The 18,947-nt window shown below is 47.7% G+C and overlaps 5 protein-coding genes across 5 annotated transcripts; 4 read left to right on the top strand and 1 right to left on the bottom strand.

Annotated features, from left to right (window-relative positions):
* The first annotated feature begins 687 nt into the window (after positions 1-687).
* Positions 688-1,779, top strand: B0J16DRAFT_351395 (uncharacterized protein). Its single transcript, XM_046129182.1, has one exon. The coding sequence runs from the start codon at positions 1,076-1,078 to the stop codon at positions 1,373-1,375; it is 300 nt and encodes a 99-aa protein (XP_045977326.1). The 5' UTR covers positions 688-1,075; the 3' UTR covers positions 1,376-1,779.
* Positions 1,780-4,338: 2,559 nt separating this feature from the next.
* B0J16DRAFT_276801 (uncharacterized protein) lies at positions 4,339-5,317 on the top strand (the record flags this gene model as incomplete). The annotated part of the gene is made up of 2 exons (XM_046123772.1): positions 4,339-4,441; positions 4,494-5,317. Coding segments are annotated over 2 exons (927 nt in total), but the record flags the coding sequence as incomplete, so codon positions are not given.
* A 2,197-nt stretch (positions 5,318-7,514) lies between these two features.
* Positions 7,515-8,909, top strand: B0J16DRAFT_351388 (uncharacterized protein; the record flags this gene model as incomplete). The annotated part of the gene is made up of 2 exons (XM_046129181.1): positions 7,515-8,072; positions 8,131-8,909. A coding segment is annotated over one exon (354 nt), but the record flags the coding sequence as incomplete, so codon positions are not given.
* Positions 8,910-14,344: 5,435 nt separating this feature from the next.
* On the top strand, positions 14,345-17,505 carry B0J16DRAFT_406626 (uncharacterized protein). The gene is made up of 6 exons (XM_046132985.1): positions 14,345-14,739; positions 14,796-15,160; positions 15,255-15,594; positions 15,651-15,970; positions 16,026-16,385; positions 16,450-17,505. Exons 1-6 carry the CDS (start codon positions 14,566-14,568, stop codon positions 17,075-17,077), a joined length of 2,187 nt encoding a protein of 728 aa, XP_045977323.1. The 5' UTR covers positions 14,345-14,565; the 3' UTR covers positions 17,078-17,505.
* Positions 17,506-18,405: 900 nt separating this feature from the next.
* Positions 18,406-18,811, bottom strand: B0J16DRAFT_376631 (uncharacterized protein; the record flags this gene model as incomplete). The annotated part of the gene is made up of 2 exons (XM_046130778.1): positions 18,406-18,730; positions 18,801-18,811. 2 exons carry the CDS (start codon positions 18,809-18,811, stop codon positions 18,406-18,408), a joined length of 336 nt encoding a protein of 111 aa, XP_045977322.1.
* Between the last annotated feature and the right edge of the window lie 136 nt (positions 18,812-18,947).

Here is an 18,947-nt window from a genome sequence, read left to right as displayed (position 1 = left end):
AAACCCAACCCTAACACCTCAGTATAATTAGGCTTAACTTTCATTGCAGGGTCAAAATAATGCTTAGAGGTTTGCTTTGACGCTTTATTGTAATAAGCGCACTGAAAGTCGGATGAAGGCGGGTTGTCGGCCACAGTCGCAGAGAAAGAGACAAGGATGTTTAATACCCGTGCTCAGCTTAATAGTTCAAGATACCGTACGAGTCGCGACCAGGGCTAGGATCTTGTTTCATGATTTATCATATCGGTTAATATCTACATGACCCCATTCTCGTAGTGACACCACAATGACTCTTTCTGGCTTTAAACTATCACGCTACTGGGGCCTAACAACCTGAATGACCCAGCCCAGTTATATGACGTTGGGCTTCAGTAATGGATGGGTTCAACGACGAGGACTGCCGGCCGGGAACGCCAGATTTGTATAAAAATGCGGCATCTGAGCAAACTGCCTCACACCTTTTATTATACAACAATACTATGCCGCTTGAAATTCGTTATTAAACTTACTACCCAGCTTCTTCGTGCCACTTGAGCAAGCAACTAAACCCCAATTCCGATATGGCCAACTACGGTGACGCAACTAATCTCGGTGTATTTTATTGGGGCCAAGAAGACAGCCAGTACGAGGTATATATAGGAAAACAGCAGACCACTTCTACTCCTGAGCAACACTTAATTTGCTTTCAGTCTTGCCTGAATATCATTATAACTAAAAATTCTCTCGATCGCATAACATCCAACGATTCTTATGATGTTCAGCGCTAATAACTTGCAGCTATCTTTTGACCCTAACCTAAACCCACTAAACCCAGGTAAGAAATCGTCTGGTATTGGATTGTCTTGCTTGATGCTCAAACACCGTAGAAACCGTTTCCGTAGACGCGTCATTTGGATCCGGGACATGCAACCTTTCAAAGTCCTATAGCGGTCCAACATTTGCATCATGTCAACCCTTGACGCCCTCTTCCCCCGCTGAGTCACATAGGTCAAATTTTTACTTCTCCCTTGCCAGCCCCCCTCAAGACAGTAACGAAATCATCGTACAGTCCGGCTGCATAGGAAGATCAGAAAGTATGGGCATAGATTCCGCCGGTGTCACGCCCGCCCCCGCTAAAAGGACAGCCTTGACTCGATTGCCTGAGAAAAGCAACACTGGGATTACAAACATCAACGACTACTACGACGGCAATCATGCAAAGAGAAAGTGCATTCTTAACACTCCTATAGATCCCAAGTTACGTTCAGCATCTCGCAAGCCAAAAAGATCTCAAATAAAGCGAGCTTTTCCTATCAATACCAAAAGAGCCCGTGAGTGCCATAATAATGTTGAGAAGCAATACCGAACCCGTTTGAAACTGCGCTTTGAGAGATGACTCATGGTACTGCACACATCAAGGCGGGAAGAGGAAGGCTCAGAAGAAGGAAAGTCTTTACAAACAGGCCATTGCATCAGTAGAGGCGAGGTTTTAGATGCTGCGAGACAGCGCATCTTGACTTTGGAAGAAGAAAACAAAAGACTGTTATGCAAAACCGAAGGATTAAGTCGGGATTTGGTGGTTAGTTAGAGAAACCAAATCTGAATAGAAGTCTCGCCAGCATAGGGTTGCGTGGTTTGGGATTCATAGCTCTTGGTGTGTACGAGACTCGATAATTGAATAAATGAAGATCAAGGACAATGACTATAAATGTTTGTGGTGAGGATTAATCGACACGACCTTGCAAGCCAGCTATTCCCAGTTGGTACGCACTTCCACTTGGCCCCAGCCGAGACATAGATAATAGACCGAGGAGGTCTTAGTCCTGGTGTTGAATGTTGGAGGGTTCACCCTCAACTTCATGATTAAGGTTCAGGATTAAAGTTTGAAGTCCTAAACTTAGATCGTAGGACTTTCTAGGACTCAAGTCCTAGAAGGAACCAGTCGAAGATATAAGGTCTCAATAGTCCTTCGATTGCGAAAGGATCAAGAAATATACACGATTCACCTTAAGATCTGACACCTGGTCTCCGGGGTACGGATTGCAGCCTGTTGGTCTCAGGAGATAAGCCATGTTCTTTGTTAACCGCTTCTTCGACTTGTGCGACGCGGTGCGTAGATTAACACTAGGACCTATTTTAGTGCTGCTGTCTGCTCTGTTGTCGCGATGTCGCGAATTTAGTAGTGATTCTCTCTCTAGGGTCGCTGGGGAAGGTTGCTTGATGTTGTAGCTATCCACTTCTCCCACCTGGTCCGAGAATTGATAGAGATCGGCTGGGCAGATACCGTCGGGCCTAAAAAAGGTCATCTTGATCTTAGGAAGAATTGGTAGTTGTAACGGCAAATTAAGAGGCAACTGGTTCCCTTTGCCAGTTGTCTAAAATTGTGGGATCTTGTGGGATCGGGTGAATGTGTTTTTGATCAAATATTTGATAGATTCTCAAAGTGGAAATGATGGGGAAGGAAAATCAGCGGCTTGGGGCGACGAGGTAGTGTGCGGGGGGATAAACCTGTTCGACTGCGGTAAGCCTCCAGTGAGAAACCTCAAAACAGCAGGTATCTTAGTATGCATGCTTTTTCGCCACGTTGGCAAATGCGTTTAGTATCAGATTTGAAAGGAAGAACCCTCCTGCGATAAGTATTACTAGGTGTCTCTAAAATTGGTCTACCGATAGAGCAGTTACCCGCTTGAGATTTAACCACACGTTGAAGGATACTTGTAATAGCAATTGAAATGGGCGGAGGCCGAGGGTTTGTCTCATTTTGGACTGGCAGCTCTGAAGACCCCAATTTTAAATCATCCCGTATTAGCGGCATATCCCATCAGGCCCGTCATCCTTTTCGTTGTAGGCCGATGACCGGCTCAAAGTATTCAATTGGGGAACCCCAGCACTCGGAAGTCCGTTGATGAGATGGCGCATACCAATGACACGTATTTCTCGGGCACCACCTGATCAGCCTTAAGCCTTAAGCCTGGGCTTACGGAGCTTCCGTAATGCCTTGATTGGCCAACGCAGTGGTCGAGACCATTTCGTTGTAAGGGGCGAGTTCAAACTTCACAGGACATCCTGCAGCCAGGGGTCTCTACATACATGATTACACGATGATCGATGGATCGTCATGTGTTGTGTGTTGTCTCACAAAAGTTTTCCGTGACCATACGTATGTCCTCCACACTTGTACTCTATATCTGGATAGATACGCCAGCTTCCCTCGAGGGCCGTTGCGAGTTTATGACCTAACGCACGGCAATATCACCACGAAGATATCGCAAACACCGCGAATGTGGTTCCGCCCTATGCCCCTCATCCTCATCACAGATGAGGATCTGACGTACCACGGGAAGATATTAAGCGCCAGGTATGAAGAAGGGCGACTTCGAGCAATTCACGCGACGATGTGCATCAGCGAGCACCGGGGCCGGCCAAGGGTAAGGCCCCACTTGATCATGCCAGACTAAAGATAAAGAGGACATTGCCAACGCCAGCTATCTTCCACAGCGACACCCTTCGCCCGAGAATCCAGACAAGACATTAAGTCCATAGGTCAGACTATGACAACGGATAGGCTATGGAGTGGGAAATATTTCTACGGCCGCCATACAGCTGGGAGAGTCTTGTCCCTATGGAGGATATGTGTTTGGCGGGTGGATGGACGCTATCTAGCAGATTATTGGAGAGAATGGATGGAGGAAGTCGCGCTTAAAGCATGCAGTCGAGGGTGTCGAGTCATACGTGAGAAAGGTCGAGATTAGAATAGTGCTCGTCTTGGGTTATTCTTAAATCAGACACGAACTATCTCATTCTCTTCCTCATATTCCGGGTGCGACGCTCGAGGTTTGCAGATTGAGTTAAGACGTGGCGCGTCATCGCGAGTTATAGCCCTCGCCTCATCCTGCTTTCCAGTTTTGAGTGGCCAATCACAACGATTAAATTCGCTCCGAGGACTCCTGGCCAATCATAGTACGGGAAGATGGGGGTTGTAGCCTAGCGAGGCGTGGAGCATCGAACCACAATAATCAGCCAGTTGTTGACTTAAAACCCTGATCTGCAGGCTGCACGCACCCTTTGACATTTCGGGATGTATAAAAACATGTGTTCCGGAAACTTAAGGGTCTTAGCCGGCAAACCAACCGCTCATTGGTGCCCTCTCTGGGTCGCGCATTTCAGGGGCCTTGATGCTACCCATACACACCCAGGCGTCACTGAGTTGCCACTGGGCTGCGCGTTAGGCTTGGAGCGGTTGGGGCTGGAGGCAATCTAGAAGCAATAGGACGTCTGTTCCACCCGCATCAACCTCCCGCAAAACTCGTCTCAAACCCAAGGTCTTGACTTTACCAAGCTACAAAAAGTTTCTAGACGCTCACCTCTACACTTATCCATTCATTCAGCAAGCCACTGATAGCCATTTATAGAGAACATCGTTACGCCATTGTTCCTACCCTCGGCAGATATATGAGCCATAGTAGGTTTATTTTTGCAACCATGCCTGACGAGTATGAGCTGATATTCTAAAGCAGATGCTCATACGAACTCCCTTCCGTACATGGAAGGGGTGACAATGCTCGACGGCTACACCCCAGACGAGGCTATTGGAGATGATCTCACCATATACGGCGCGGCCGTTCCGTCCTACCCACAATGGGAGCTCTCGGATTCTATGAACCCGCCAGCCTTCCTGGCCGCTTTCCAGAATGAAGTCGACATCACTACCTTATCCAGACAAGACTCCCTTTCCCAGGACCAATTCTTATTCTACGGGGAATCTAGTTCGGGAGACCGTTGGGTCGATACATACTCCACCGTCAAGAACCAGACTCTATCACCCGAACGCCTGGTAACGGTCGTTGACGAACCATCCTCAACCTTGACTCCTTCGCTGCAGTTGTCGCAAGAGCCACTCAAAAAGCCCAGCCGAAAGAGTAAGGCGCAGCTCAGTGGACGCGCAGCTCCAGAATCCGCTAGACGCAATGCCAGAGGAGACAATAACACGGATGATCAGAGGAGGAAAGGGATTGTTGCCGACGGAAATGGGACCAACGTCGGCAAAGGCGCGACTAATCGCAAACACGCGAAACATAAGCAAGTGCAAGAGAGAAACCGCATCGCTGCCGAAAAATGTCGCATGAGAAAGAAAGAGGATCTGACAAAACTCCAGTGCGATGAACAAGCTATGGAGCAACGTCATATGATGCTAACTAGCTGCGTGAATGATTTAAAAGACGAGATTCTTTATCTCAAGACGCAACTGTTACAGCACACGAGTTGTAACTGCACCCTAATACATCATCACATTGAGAAAGAAGCACAGCGTTATACTGACGCACTGGGGCTGAGGTGACCACACTGCAATATATAGCCTTAATGGATGAATAAAAGGCGATAGGGTGGATCTAGGCATTACAGTCGAAGATAATACCACCTACAGGAGGGTATAAGAAAACAGCTTTAGTCTCTTAGTTAGTTAAAAGTCAACGGATTTCTTATGCAGTTAAGGTTATTACCTGTTGGCTCATGTGGGCCGTGGGCCCCGGGAGAGCCAACCTAGCAAGCTATGTTGGGCACAAAGGGTGAGACATCTGCCGGGCCCGATTTTTGCTGTGTTTTGCCTGGTTGACCATCTTCCAAGCTTTATACACTGTCCAAAGTCATTATTAAGTCACGAAAGAAAGGAAAGTGAAGCTTTTGGCGATGCCGGGTCAAATCGAAGCTATCTTAAAGCTAAGGGGGTGATTGCGTGTGTGCCCATGCCGTGATACCTTATCTGACAGTACTCCATATAAAATGAAGCTATCTACAGTCTCTTGAGCTGCCTAAGCTGGATTCTGCTGCTATTCTTCCCTTTGTGATGAGATCTCGAAGTGATTGTGTAATTAGAGCGTGGTGTTGATAGGGGAAAGGCGTGAAGGGGGCTCTGGCGAGGATGACTCGTAGTCAGGAAGGCAAAGAGGCGATAAGGGCATCTCCTCCTATTCTTGATGTGCTACATTGATAAAATCTAGTGTTTCTTCTCCTTCTTCCTCATCGCTTTCATTGTTGACGAGCGGCTGCGTGAGCTAGAAAGTGACGCTATCATCACTTCCTGTTGTTTATATTACGCAGTAGTGCTGGGTGAAAATATATATATTTTATGAAACTTGAAATTTTTTAATTTGTTTTTATGGCAGTTCATCTCGGGTTGATATCTTTAAATGAATTCATCTAGGACTTTGAACTCTAATTCTAGGACTTTCAGGCTGTTAGTCTGAATCCTGAAGGGAAGGGGGATTCCCGGATTTTCCAACACTTCCAGGGAGAGCCGACCAGTTTATCGCATTAAGGGGCTTCGCAGCGTGATTGGCTGCACGGATTGAGTCTCTGACTTGCGAACGTAACTATGTATCTATCATGAAGCCGTCAGTATTTCAATTCATTAGTTGAGTCATCTGTGAGCGCTGTATTTCCATAGATAGCTTCAATATTTTCTAGGTCCTCGTCTCTTCACTTGCTTGGCTTCAAACCCTTGTGACATCACAGAGTAGCGTCGTCTTGTCGAGTGGCTTTTGTTCTTCCCCAGATCTCTGATATGGTGGCTGGTCTTTGGCGGATTATCAGAATCGAGTTGTCCGTCTCTGTGGCCCTCACTCTCTGACACAAGTGCATCACCTTGCGAGGCTGCTTCCTTGTCATCCAATCCTAGTGTAGGTTCGGGTTTTGTGCGCCACAACTAGCAGCGCGAACCTAAAGGTAATATGCCAGTACACTCTTCAAACAGTATTTGATAACTGGTCAATAGCAGAGGATTTTTAACAAGTTGTCCAATGTCATAGTTGAAGAACTCCACTTCAGCCAAGCCGATGTTAACACGAAAAGAATAATGGATCGAATGTCAGTCAGCCCTTGCTCAAAGGGCCAGATGCCGCTATATATGTATGTAGTTCACCGATTATTGCGGGATCTACGGCTCCAGCAGCAGCATTCTGAAACAGCATTCGAATACCAAGCTTTCAAGACGGTTATGCAGGCCGAAAGCTTGACAGAGAGTCAATCTGTCCCGCTCCGACAACGGCTCGAGACGATGGAGAGCTTCATGACCAGATGTGACACTCCCAAGCAACACATGACGAATCCCAACAAAAAGAATGAAAAGTAGCCTGCTCCATCCGAAAACCAGAAAGCAACTACATGGAATCCCGTCGTATGCAAGACATATCGAGCAATAATCCATGCATGCTTATATCATCATACGGTGGTCAACTTACAATCGTCGACTTCTCATGTCCTTGTGTCATCCCCGAAATGGCTTGCGCGCTCTTCAATATCTGTCTCAGCCTGTTCTTGGAGCGGGGAACAAGCCTAGGAAAAGTAGTGGCTCGGACAAGGCGCACAAATACATGACTGAAGATTCTGCATTCACCGAATCGCTCCTGTCAGTTATTCGGCTTCAGCGCCACATTGGCACCGGGTCATCATATCAACTCAAGAGCCTACAATTTTCCACTCGCTTTCTAGATTTGTGCTCCGTTACTGTTGTACATCGCTTCTCGTCTCCCCAGTGACTACGTTTTCTCACGCGTTACATCGCAGGCGCGGAGTCTGTTTGTGAGTCGGAAGAAACTTCTGGTGAGAAAAGACTTGAAAAGAGAAGCAAAGGTGCAATAGAAGCCATGTCCTCTAAGGTACGTCCATCAACGCCATTGTCTACCCTGTTCTCCAAAATTGTGAGGCTACGAACGGGTAAAGCCTGCCTGTTCGCACCCATTGCCATTTTAATTATGACTCAAATGTCTCTCTCCTCGCCTCAAGCGTCAAGCACTGGCTCGAACATTGACTTCGATCCCGAATATCTCGGTAGTGGGGCGATAAGGGTGCAGGTCCGAGGTCTTCTCACTCAAGACGGAGGACGAAGCGCGTTGTCCATGTGATGACCGTCAATTCAGTCTTGTCTCCGTAGTAGTCGGTTTCTCAGGATTCTTCCACTAAGCAGTACGTAGCGAATACGAGACCGTGAAAAGACGCTATTCATAATACCCTCTCGGGGGTTGATCTTAGTATACTAGGGCCTGTTTGGGTTTAGCCGTCCACACCACGATCATGCCTGTGGAACTTCGTTCTCCCTGGCCCCGACCGTCAGCAGCAAGTCAGTTCTGGAGCCCTGTTATGTCGGGTACCTACCGATCGTAGTGATGCAACTCAACTCGAGAGCCAAGGGGATTCTGTTTCTTCAGAGAGTGTCGTCACAGTGGCCTCAACTTACGAGGAAACGACCCCACCCGTTGTTTCCTCGTCCGTCAGCACCCGTCCTCAGCGACATCAACGGTCACGAAAACACCTCTCCGAGTGATAATTCCCATTCCGTATAGCCTCTAGATTAGATTTAACTTTCGCCTTCGAACTAGCTCTTACCCATATCCGTCCTTCGGATCGAAATTGAATAAGCCCCGGATTCTGTATTCTGTGTTATGGAGTCGAGAATCCGGCGAAGCGCGAAGCGCGAAGCGCGACGTCCAGTTCTCGTTGATTGATTGTATCCTACGCGGTTGTAGTCGTCTGAACGACCATGCCCGGCTAGCGGGGTCCGGCGAACAGCCGAAGCCCCACGGATCCAGACTGATCCCAGTTCACTAACGTCGAAGACGCTGACCTGCTGTGCCCAAACTTCCCGCTTTTCCTCTCTCTAACCACTATTTACATTTGCTTGCCAGCCCATGTAGACAGCGATTTTTTACTAACGTGTGAGTGATTCTAGGCTCCTTCTGGCTTCTATGCCCTCTGTTTCACGAATGTGTACCTGCGGTCTCCCCACAGTGTACCCTCTCATGGGACAGCTTAGAACGGTGCAGGCGGTACCATACGAAGGGCGCAGATGCTCAATGTGAGGGGCAATGACGTCAATATGCCAGCCACACACGTACTATTCACGTTGCCTTACATCACGATAGTTATATCTGTACTCAGCTGCAACCAAACTACATGGTTCCACTTTGTATAACGTACATGATAAGCGGGTGCAACAAAAAATCCCGCAATTTACATCTTCTCAACTCAATCAATTAACTTTCAACCACCAAATATGTCAGATCCAAATATTGAGGCTAGGATTTTTCTTGCACTTCGTGCCCTTCAAAATGACCCAAAGTTAAGTCTCCGACGCGCCGCAGGCATTTACCAGGTCCGTTATTGGACTTTACATCGCCGACAGAAGGGTATCCTTTCTACGCGTGATTCTATCCCAAAATCACGCAGACTATCTGATCTAGAGGAACAGACCATAGTTCAGTTCATTCTCGATCTAGATTCGCGAGGGTTCCCCCCGCGACTGCGTTGTGTTGAGGAGATGGCTAACCGATTGCTCGCCGACCGCGAGACGCCACCTGTCGGCAAGCGCTGGGCCTCTACCTTCGTCAAGCGACACAAAGACCTAAAGACGCATTTTTTCCGTAAAAATGGCTACCAGAGAGCCAAATGTGAAGATCCGACCATTATTCGCAACTGGTTTAGGCTCGTAGCGAATGTAATTACCGAGTATGGCATCCGACCTAATGAAATCTATAACTTTGATGAGACTGGCTTTATGATGGGCGTTATTGCGAGCGGAATGGTCGTTACAGGTGCTGAAAGGAGTGGAAGACCAAAATCAGTGCAGCCTGGAAATCGGGAATGGATTACAGTCATTCAGGCGATCAATGCCGAGGGCCAGGCGATCCCGCCGTTCATCATAGGTGCGGGCCAATATCACCTCGCCCACTGGTACCGAGAATGCAACCTCCTGGGCGATTGGGCTATCGCGACGAGCCCTAATGGCTGGACAGATAACGGGATAGGCCTCGAATGGCTAAAGCACTTCGACCGGTGTACTACCAAGCAATCAAAGAATCGCTATCGTCTCCTGATCCTCGATGGACACGAAAGTCACCATTCAGTTGACTTTGAGAGATATTGCAAGGCAAATAAAACCATCACGCTTTTTATACCGCCTCATTCGTCTCATCTGGTGCAGCCTCTTGATGTCGGGTGCTTTGGCCTGCTTAAGAAGGCTTACGGGCGAGAAATTGAGCATTTGATTAGATGCTCTGTAACCCACATTTCCAAAACCGAGTTCTTCCCGGCTTTTTACACCGCCCACTAGGCCACAATGACAGAGAAAAATATCAAAGCAGCCTTTAGAGGGGCCGGACTTGCTCCTCTCGATCCAGAAAGTGTAATCTCGAAGCTCGATGTGCAGCTGCGGACTCCGACGCCTGTAGAGGAGGTAGTTAGCCCCTCGACCCCTTGGGTCTCAAAGACCCCAAAGACTATCCTTGAAGCTGACCCTCAGCTTGAATATCTTGAAGGAAGAATTAAAAGGCATAAAAGTAGCTCTCCAGAGTCGATTCTAGAAGCATTGAGGTCTTCTTCCAAGGGAACAAAGATAGTTATGCATAAGGTTGCCTTATTAGAGGCCAGGGTCCAAGATCTTGAACAGGCAAATGAGATACTAAGACGGTGGCGGAGGGCAAAAAGAACCCGGCTACAGAAAGGAGGGGTGACGACAGTAGAGGAAGGAAGGCAAGTAATTGATCAAACGGATGTTGATGCGCAGGCGGTGGCTGGACCATCGAGAAGTGGTGGTCAAGGAGGGCCTACGCGAATGAAGGAAAGGCGCTGTGGAGCGTGCGGCAAGACAGGACATAATGCAAGGACCTGTCAGATAGTTGTCGCTATGTCTCTGGAAGAATATAGCGATTAATTTTACTTAATTAATAGTCTGTTGTGTTTTTATCCCTATTTCTATCTGAGATGTTGGGATGTTGTGTTGCACTCGCTTGTCTGTTGCACCCGCTTATCATGTACGTTAATATAGTACAGCCTCTAGCAGACAGACCAGGGTTCAGCCGCTGAAGGTGGGACGCTGAGCACTTGGAGAAGTTGGCCTTCAAGCAGGCCTGTCGTAGGGACAAGCGAGGCTAGGGAAACCGGCAGAATGTAGAGATTAGTGAGGTTAAGCGTCTAAGGGGTAAGATCTGGAAAACAGTGCAATGAGATTTTGTGTTGTGGGCCCAGTGAGGCGTATCCTCCGGGGCCAAAAAAAATTCATTCATTCATTCAAAGAGATAGTGATTCGTCCCTGGCTGGTACGTTATCGCTGTGGAACGACGCGAAGGGGCGAGATGACCATTGCCACTGGCCTCCGATGAGGACGTCCATTGGCCACTCCTACGGACTACCATTCCGAGGGCTGCTATTGGCTATTCTCCCTCCGTCGGCTCCATGCCCACTTATGTGAAAATCCTCTCCGGGATGCGCGTCAATCACGTTACAGAGCCAGCGCCTAGCCTGAGTGTTGGCGTGAACTGAGGTCAAATGCCTATCATTGTGATAACAAGCCATGAGGAATCTCACTTTACCTGCAGAATCCCCTAGTCTCAGTCGCCTTGCCCTCAAGGCCTACAAGAATACCTCTTACGTTGGTAAGTTAAACTTAGTTCTTTAAGTATTCACCATGCCTAACCGTAACTAAGAAGCGTGTTTCCACCCAGAATAGTTAAGCGCTTCAAATCGTTATTGAACCTTTTGGTGGCGCCATCATGCCATGTTTCAACTGCGAGAAACGGGGTTTGTCCTGTCTCGTGTCTCCCATGTCTTCTGGTCGATGCGACAGTTGTATCAAGGCGGATTATTCGTGCGATAGTGAAGGTTTTTCGGTTGCGGCTGGTAAGTTTCTCTACTCCCGGTGGTTTGCGTACATTTGTTGAGATGACGTCAGCTCGAAAGGTTGCAAAAGAACAGCGTCGTCTGGAAGAGGCGGAAGAGAAGGTTGAAGGGGAGTTCATGTTGTTGCAAGCAGAATCTACTCGTATCCATAACGAAATGAACGCGAAACTCGCGCAGATTACTCGATTGCGTCGTCAGCGACGACAGGTCGAGTCCAAAGGTTTGGACATGTTGCGCAGAGGGCTTAACTCGATCGATGAGTTGGAACAGGCGGAGAAGGACGAGAACGCTGCTTTTGAACAAGCTATTTCTGAGGGTACTTTTCATGACTGGTCAGCGATCGTAGAATAGTCCGAATGGGATTCCCTTGGTCTGGGGCAGTTTATCGATCCACCCTTCGTTGTCGGTGGAAGTTCTTCAGGAGTCGCTGAGCATGGATGAGGTGTTTTGTTGGTTCCTATATGTTCTCGTTTTCAGGGTAACGTACCCCACAAGCGAGTCGGACAAAATCCCTCAGCTTCCTCTTTTTACATTTAATCAATTATTTCTTAACCACGAAATATGTCACAATCAAATAAAGAGGCGGAATTATCCTTGCCCTTCAAGCTCTTCAAAATAATCCCAAACTACGTATCAGACCCGCTGCATGGCTTTATAAAGTCCCTCCTAGTACCCTCTATGATCGGTACCATGGGAAACCTTTTCGAGGCGATATTATCCCTAATTCACGAAAGCTATCTAATCTAGAGGAACAGACTATTAGTGACTATATTCTCGACCTAGACTCCCGAGGACTTCCCCCGAGACTTCGTGGTTGCGGGCCAATATCGTCTCACCAGCTGGTACCAAGAAAGCAACCTCCCAGGCGATTGGGCTACCGCTACGACCCAAACTGGCTGAACTGACAACAAGACAAACCTTGAGTGGTTAAAGCACTTTGACCGGCATACAAAGACCCGATCAAATGGTCGCCATCACCTTCTGATCCTCAATGGGCACGAAAGCCGACACTCGGCCGACTTCGAGACCTATTGTGAGGAAAACAACATCATGACACTTTGTATGCCGCCTCCTTCGTCTCATCTCCTCCAGCCTCTCGATATTGGGTGCTTTGGGCAGCTCAAAAAGGCCTATGGTCAGAAATTGAGCATCTGATTAGATGCTCCATCACCCACGTTTCTAAGTCCGAATTTTCCCCAGCATTTTACGCCGTCTACCAAGCCACGATGACAGAAAATAATATCAAGAGAGGTTTTAGAGGGGCCGGACCTATCCCTTTGGACCCGGAAAGTATCATATCAAAGCTTGATGTGAAGCTACGGACCTCAACGCCTGTTGAGGAGGAAGCCAGCCTACCCGGTCCTTGGGCCTCAAAGACCCCAAAGACAGTCCTCGAGGCTAGCTCTCAGTATGAATACATAGCAAGACGAATCAGAAGGCATCAGAACAGCTCCCCGGCATTGATTCTTGAGGCCCTTAAGTCATTTTCTAAGGGAACCAAGGCAATAATGCATGAGATGGCATTATTGAAGTCTGCGATGCAGATCCATCGACAGTCAAATGAGACCCTTAGCCAGCGGCGAAGAGCAAAAAGAATGCGCCTACAGAATAGAGGGAAGATGACTGTAGAGGAAGGAAGGGAAGCAATCGATCAGATGGATACCAATACGCAGGTACAGGCTGAATCGTCGGCAAGTAGTGGTCGAGGAGGGTCGGCGCGACTGAAGGAAAGGCGCTGTGGAACGTGCGGCAAGGCCGGCCATAACACAAAGACATGTCAGATAGTTGTAAGGGTAAGTGGGGAAGAGTACAATAATTGATTTTAATAGATGAGATGCTTTGTTGTGTTTTTATCCTACGGTTTGTGTCGAAGTTTAAAAATCTTTTGTCCGACTCGCTTGTGAGTACGTCATTTGTATCCGAACGTCAGCCACAGCCAGCCATTTTCGGCAGTAGTACTCACAATTGAGAGAGCCTCAAGGGCACGACGAGGAAGTGACACATACAAGGTACGACTTCTTGTAAAATCAAAAGATACATCCAGCATGATTCTGTTCCAGGGTCTTTGAAACGATTGTTGTTAGTACCAAGTACGAGGATACGGTCAATCGTCCGATTGGCGTAAGATGGTTATTTATGTGTGGTGAGAACTGTTCCTCGTTAGTTTGGGATGCTTAGACCAAATATTTGCAATTGGAAGCCAATGATCAATACAGATGGTATCCTAAAACTTTTCATGGCACGTGAAGAAGGGTATTAGAAATCCGACTCTGATTTGTGGGGACTCGTCGCAACATATGAAGCATGGAACCTACGGTGGCGATGTGTTCGCCTGGGTGACTTCCTTTGGGTCAAGCTGGATGGGTTCTCTACTGTCCTTTTCGGTGAGCCTAAAATCGAAATTGTGGTGTATAGCGATCGAGCAGTATTGTGTGCTCCTTATTGGCCGCGGCCCCCATTTATCTGCGTCATGAGCAAACAAACACCCCGCGATTCAGGATTCCTATAGGACTATCAAAATGGGGCAAATTACTAGTTTGCCATCATGATGGGGAGGTGTCCAAATTTGCGGGGGAACAAAGTGATCGTCAATATCCCTTATAAATAAGCACCCCGCTTGACAGGCCATCGATGGACCCTCATAGGACAGCAAATCGCCAGTTGTCGCTGGTCATTCAGCCAATGAGACCCCAACGGAGGATCCGAAACTATCGAGCCAATCATTGGGCGTGTACATTTCTCAGAAATCACGATTATCAGGGCCACGTGAATCCCACTCGAGGACAGTACCTTGCAGCCTGGGGCGCAATGTATCTATCCATCATAATTACCTCCTAGTTTTACCTATTCGACGCGATCGAAAGATATCTTGTTCCTCGGCTATAGCCATCCCCAGCTAGTATCTAACCCTCAGCAATGTCTAAGAGATACCGTCAGCTACTCCCTACCCCGGATACAGACGGCGTAGCATCCAACTCGCACCCTTCTGGATCTTCTTCTACTTCCGGATCCTCAAGTAGCGAGCCGTTCAAGCGACAACGGACCGGAACACAGATAGCATGCAACACATGCCGCAAAAGAAAGATTCGAGTAAGCTGCATAAACACCAACTTCATCATTATCTTTATCTCAACATTGGTAACTAGTGCGACGGAAAAAAGCCTCATTGCGAGGCTTGTCGACAACGAGGCGTACAAGAGCTATGTGTCTACGTCGAAAGCCACATCCAAGGCCAGACGAGCAAAGAAACGGAGCAAATTCTTGACCTCTTCGACGTTATGAAGTCAGGACCCGAGAGCCAGGCCATCCACGTCCTACGAATTCTACGATGTCACAGCGATCTTGACACAGTCTTCTCAATAATCCAACCGAGAATAAGTCCAACACGACATATTTCTAGCCAAGAGCGGACTCGTGGGCCTACTCGACATTTAGGTTTAGAGTCTGAGCTTATGGCAAGGCATTCATTATCCTTCCCGTCGCTCCAACCCCTCGAGACTAGTATCTTGAAGTCAGTTAAATCACGCCGAGGCAAACCCCAACATTCAGCCTTTCGTTGTCAAATTTCAACTTCCTTCTTTTCAGTTTCAGCTGACGCCCTTTAGGGCAGTTCTCAGCACTGGCCGCATATCAGCCACCGACAGCGAGAACGCTGGCTCGCCGTTTGACTTCGAATCCAATCCATTTCAAACCCATCATCCTCGGCAATATCCAACACCGATCTTACGCCCTTGTGACGAGCGATTGGAGAAATTGAACATAAGTTTCTGGACTACCGTGCCTATTCCTTCCGATTTGGCTGCCAAGATTATATTGTTATACTTGGAAACAGATCACCCCCTGCTGGGTACCTTTGATCCGGATCTATTTGTGAATGACTTGATTAACTGTGAAACGAGGTTTTGCAGCCCATTTCTACTTAGTGCCGTCATGTACTGGGGTTGTGTAGGTCGCCTGAACTACTCATAGCAGCATCTGCCTCGCTGACACAAATACAACAGCAAATGTATAGTGCGCTTGATCCGACCGTCAAAAATTATACGCCTCAGTTCAGTGACGAAACGGAAAAGCGTTGGGCAGAAGACAAGTCGACAGATTCTCTTTTAACTCTCGCCGGAATACCGTTGCTAGGCTTGGCATATCTGGGCGATGGAAAAGATCATTATGCCTTGACGTATGTGTCAGAAGCAAACTCCATGGGAACACGTATGGGCTTTTTTGGAACCGAACACACTGTTGCAATGCCCAAGGTACGAGAAGTAAACTCTGAACTACAAAGTGCAACATCCCATGCCGCCTGGGGCACCTTCAATTGGCTAGTGTAAGTTGATACGCTGAGAGTAAGCGCCGAATATCCAGAGGGTTAACATCGTTAGGCTTATGGCTCTATTTTACCAACAGCCCGGCCTTTCATACCCTGAACACCCTCCTATATGGCCCATACCGGGAAATGGCTGGCATGAAACCTCTGAAGGCAGCCTCGAGTCAATCCGCCAAACTTTGCGGTCGACCTACATGGGCGACACATTTCCAGTCCTTTGCCGATTCTGGCGAATAATCCACCAAGTGACTTTGCGATACTATCGCGATCAGCCTTATCCACGCGAGGGCCTGAGCGATCATATCACACTTGCATTTGCCGAATACAAGTATCGCGAGCTCATAGCTTGGGCAGAAACGCTGCCACCGTCGATGGTGCGCTCGGAACAAAGTCCACATCATGTTCTGATCTTTCAGTATGTTGCAATTCTTTGTTCCTTTCTGAACGAAGTTCTTAAAAGACTTCTAACAGTACGACAGTATCTGGTTTCACGTAGCAATTATTAGTATCTTGCACCCCTTCACGGTTCGAGCGAGGGACTCTTCGAGGTCTTTACGATTCAAGACATTTCCTTGTAAGAGGAGCTCGCCCGATGCGGCTTATAAAGCGTCTGTAAATCAACTCAAGCGCCTTATAGTGGTATACCGCAAGAATTATATGTCTTCAACTTATACGATGCTATGGCATACAGGCCTGATTCATGTGGCAAACGCTAATCTTGGCGACACAAAGGACCCTGCTTGGCGTTTCTATCTATTTTTCTGCATTCAATGCTACGGACGTCTACGGCAGGCATACCGTTTTGCAGATGCCATCGGCCGAAGTTTACTATCAATGGCACTGCAGCAAGGCGATTTACCAGCGAGCGAGGCGCGACACATAATGGAGCAGTACGAGGAAAACCGGTTAATCAACCCACCATACGACATCCGGGCCACATTTATGGCGGACTTGAACCTTGCCATGACTAACCCTTCGGAGGCCAGCGTGGAAAGCCTGGCTGACAGGTTTGAGGACATAGCGATATTCCAAGAGTTTACGAATGCGGGGGGCTCAAGCGAGGACGAGCAGATAGAATCAGATGACAATTCTTGGGATACGCTGTGAAAATCTTTTGTGCTGGAGGCAAGCGATGTGTTATGGTTGATCAGGTTGAAGCTTCTTTCAATAACTATTAGCTTAGGGTTGATCTCAATAGTCCTGAAGTGGCAGGTTATAGGACTATAGACCCAAGAGTATGGAGTTGGTTGCAACAACACTCAAAATATCCAATCAATACAGCCATTGGTGTGAGCAACAGCTATACCAGCCACTCTGAGCGATCTATCATTTGGTGACACTGACGTGGAATAGACGAAGTAGAGGGCGTATGACTTTATACCTTCTTAGCTGGCCCCGTGGGGAAGCAAGTCGTTGGTTGATAGGTGGGCACGACATGGGCCAAACTGGAAGATTTGCGACATCCGTTTATGTCATCAAGGATTGATATGTTTCTATAAGTATGCGATCAGAGTCGTGAACGGTTTGGAATAAGGGAGTGTACCTCTGGAGCACAAAGGCTCTGGTGATCGAAGATTCCGATGCTTCAACCGTATATCAAACTTCAAGCACTCTGGACAATCTGGGTGCTGAGGCTCTAGTAACCAGAGAGTCAAATAGCTGTTAGCTTCACAAACTGTCTATCACATATCTCGGAACAACTGGGGTGCTAAGGCTCCAGTGACCAAGCAAACCAACGCAGGCGTGGTAACAGAAGCTCTTTCCTATTTTTCACCCATGAACATGTTTTTGAGGTTTTAATGAGGCCACACTCTGTCAGCGGAAACATCTCGCACCAATGGCTCGAGTGGGAGTGTTGAGATCCGTAGTTTTACGGATCAATGGCTGTTCCGATCCATTGGTAGCTGGATGTGAATGTCCTCCTGTTAAATAGATTGTGCTGTTTCAGCGCTAGTCTTTTCTTCTTCAATCAAAACAACATGCTCATTTCAACACGAATATTGAAGAGATTTTGATGCTAGCCATCTCCTGTGCAGCTGGTCCTCGCAGAAATTTCATCATGTCTTGATAGATGTGGCTATTACTGGGAATCACAAGAACAAAATAGACATCAAGTCGCCAACTTCATTGAATACTTCATCTCAGAACCTCCCCTAAGACCAGTCGCAAACCTAATGCCCATTACGGATATATCATGCATCATCCTCAAGTTGCTAACGTTTGTATGTTCGGAAGTTTCGAGGTTCACCATTGTCCCATTTTACCAAGAAGGCAGTAGTACAGTGCACACCCTAAGGTGAGCATCCGGCGAAGCTATTTGGTATTGCAATATATATCGTCAATATGCTGTCCCTCGAGGCCGAAGTCAACTCACATCTTACAGGAGTCCGATCGTAACATCCCCTTTGACTCTAGCATAGACTTCAACCTAATTATCACAGCAACCCAATTGTTACATCACCCTTAACTCGTGCATAAATCTCTACCTCGACTTCACGATCCAGCTCAATTTTGATCTTCAGGCTGCTATCCTTCTCGCCCTCTTTCGCTGGTCGATCTTTGATCCGCGATTCACGAATTGGACCAATTCTTCTACCAGGATTTGTGCGCCGTAGTGCGCCGTCCTCAGTGACCTCTTCTGCCACGGCTGCATTCTGCATCGCAAGATTGGTAGGTTTGCGGCCTCCTGTTGGGTTGGAAGGGGACTTGGTAAGAGGTAAGTCGCCTTCGGACTCTTCGGCGCTGTTCTCTTGCTGTTCTCTGTACATGCCATTAGTCTCGCGAAGGCAGTGCCGGGAGTTGAAGACCAAGAGTTGTTATGGAGACCTACGCTTGGGACATAGTGGATCGATGTTGATAAGATTTAAAATCGATAGAGCAATATGTATAGTAACAAGGAGGATGGATGGAAAGTTGTGGTATTTTATATTATGCATTGCGGTACTAGGGACCCTATCCATTTAACGGGCATGAGACT

The sequence above is a fragment of the Fusarium flagelliforme genome (assembly GCF_020744385.1).
Source record: "Fusarium flagelliforme strain FIESC 12 MPI-CAGE-AA-0113 chromosome Unknown B0J16scaffold_9, whole genome shotgun sequence".
Taxonomy (NCBI): Eukaryota; Fungi; Ascomycota; class Sordariomycetes; order Hypocreales; family Nectriaceae; genus Fusarium; species Fusarium flagelliforme.
The sequence above is the reverse complement of the archived record's forward strand: the minus strand, read 5'-3'. Positions and strand labels throughout refer to the sequence as shown.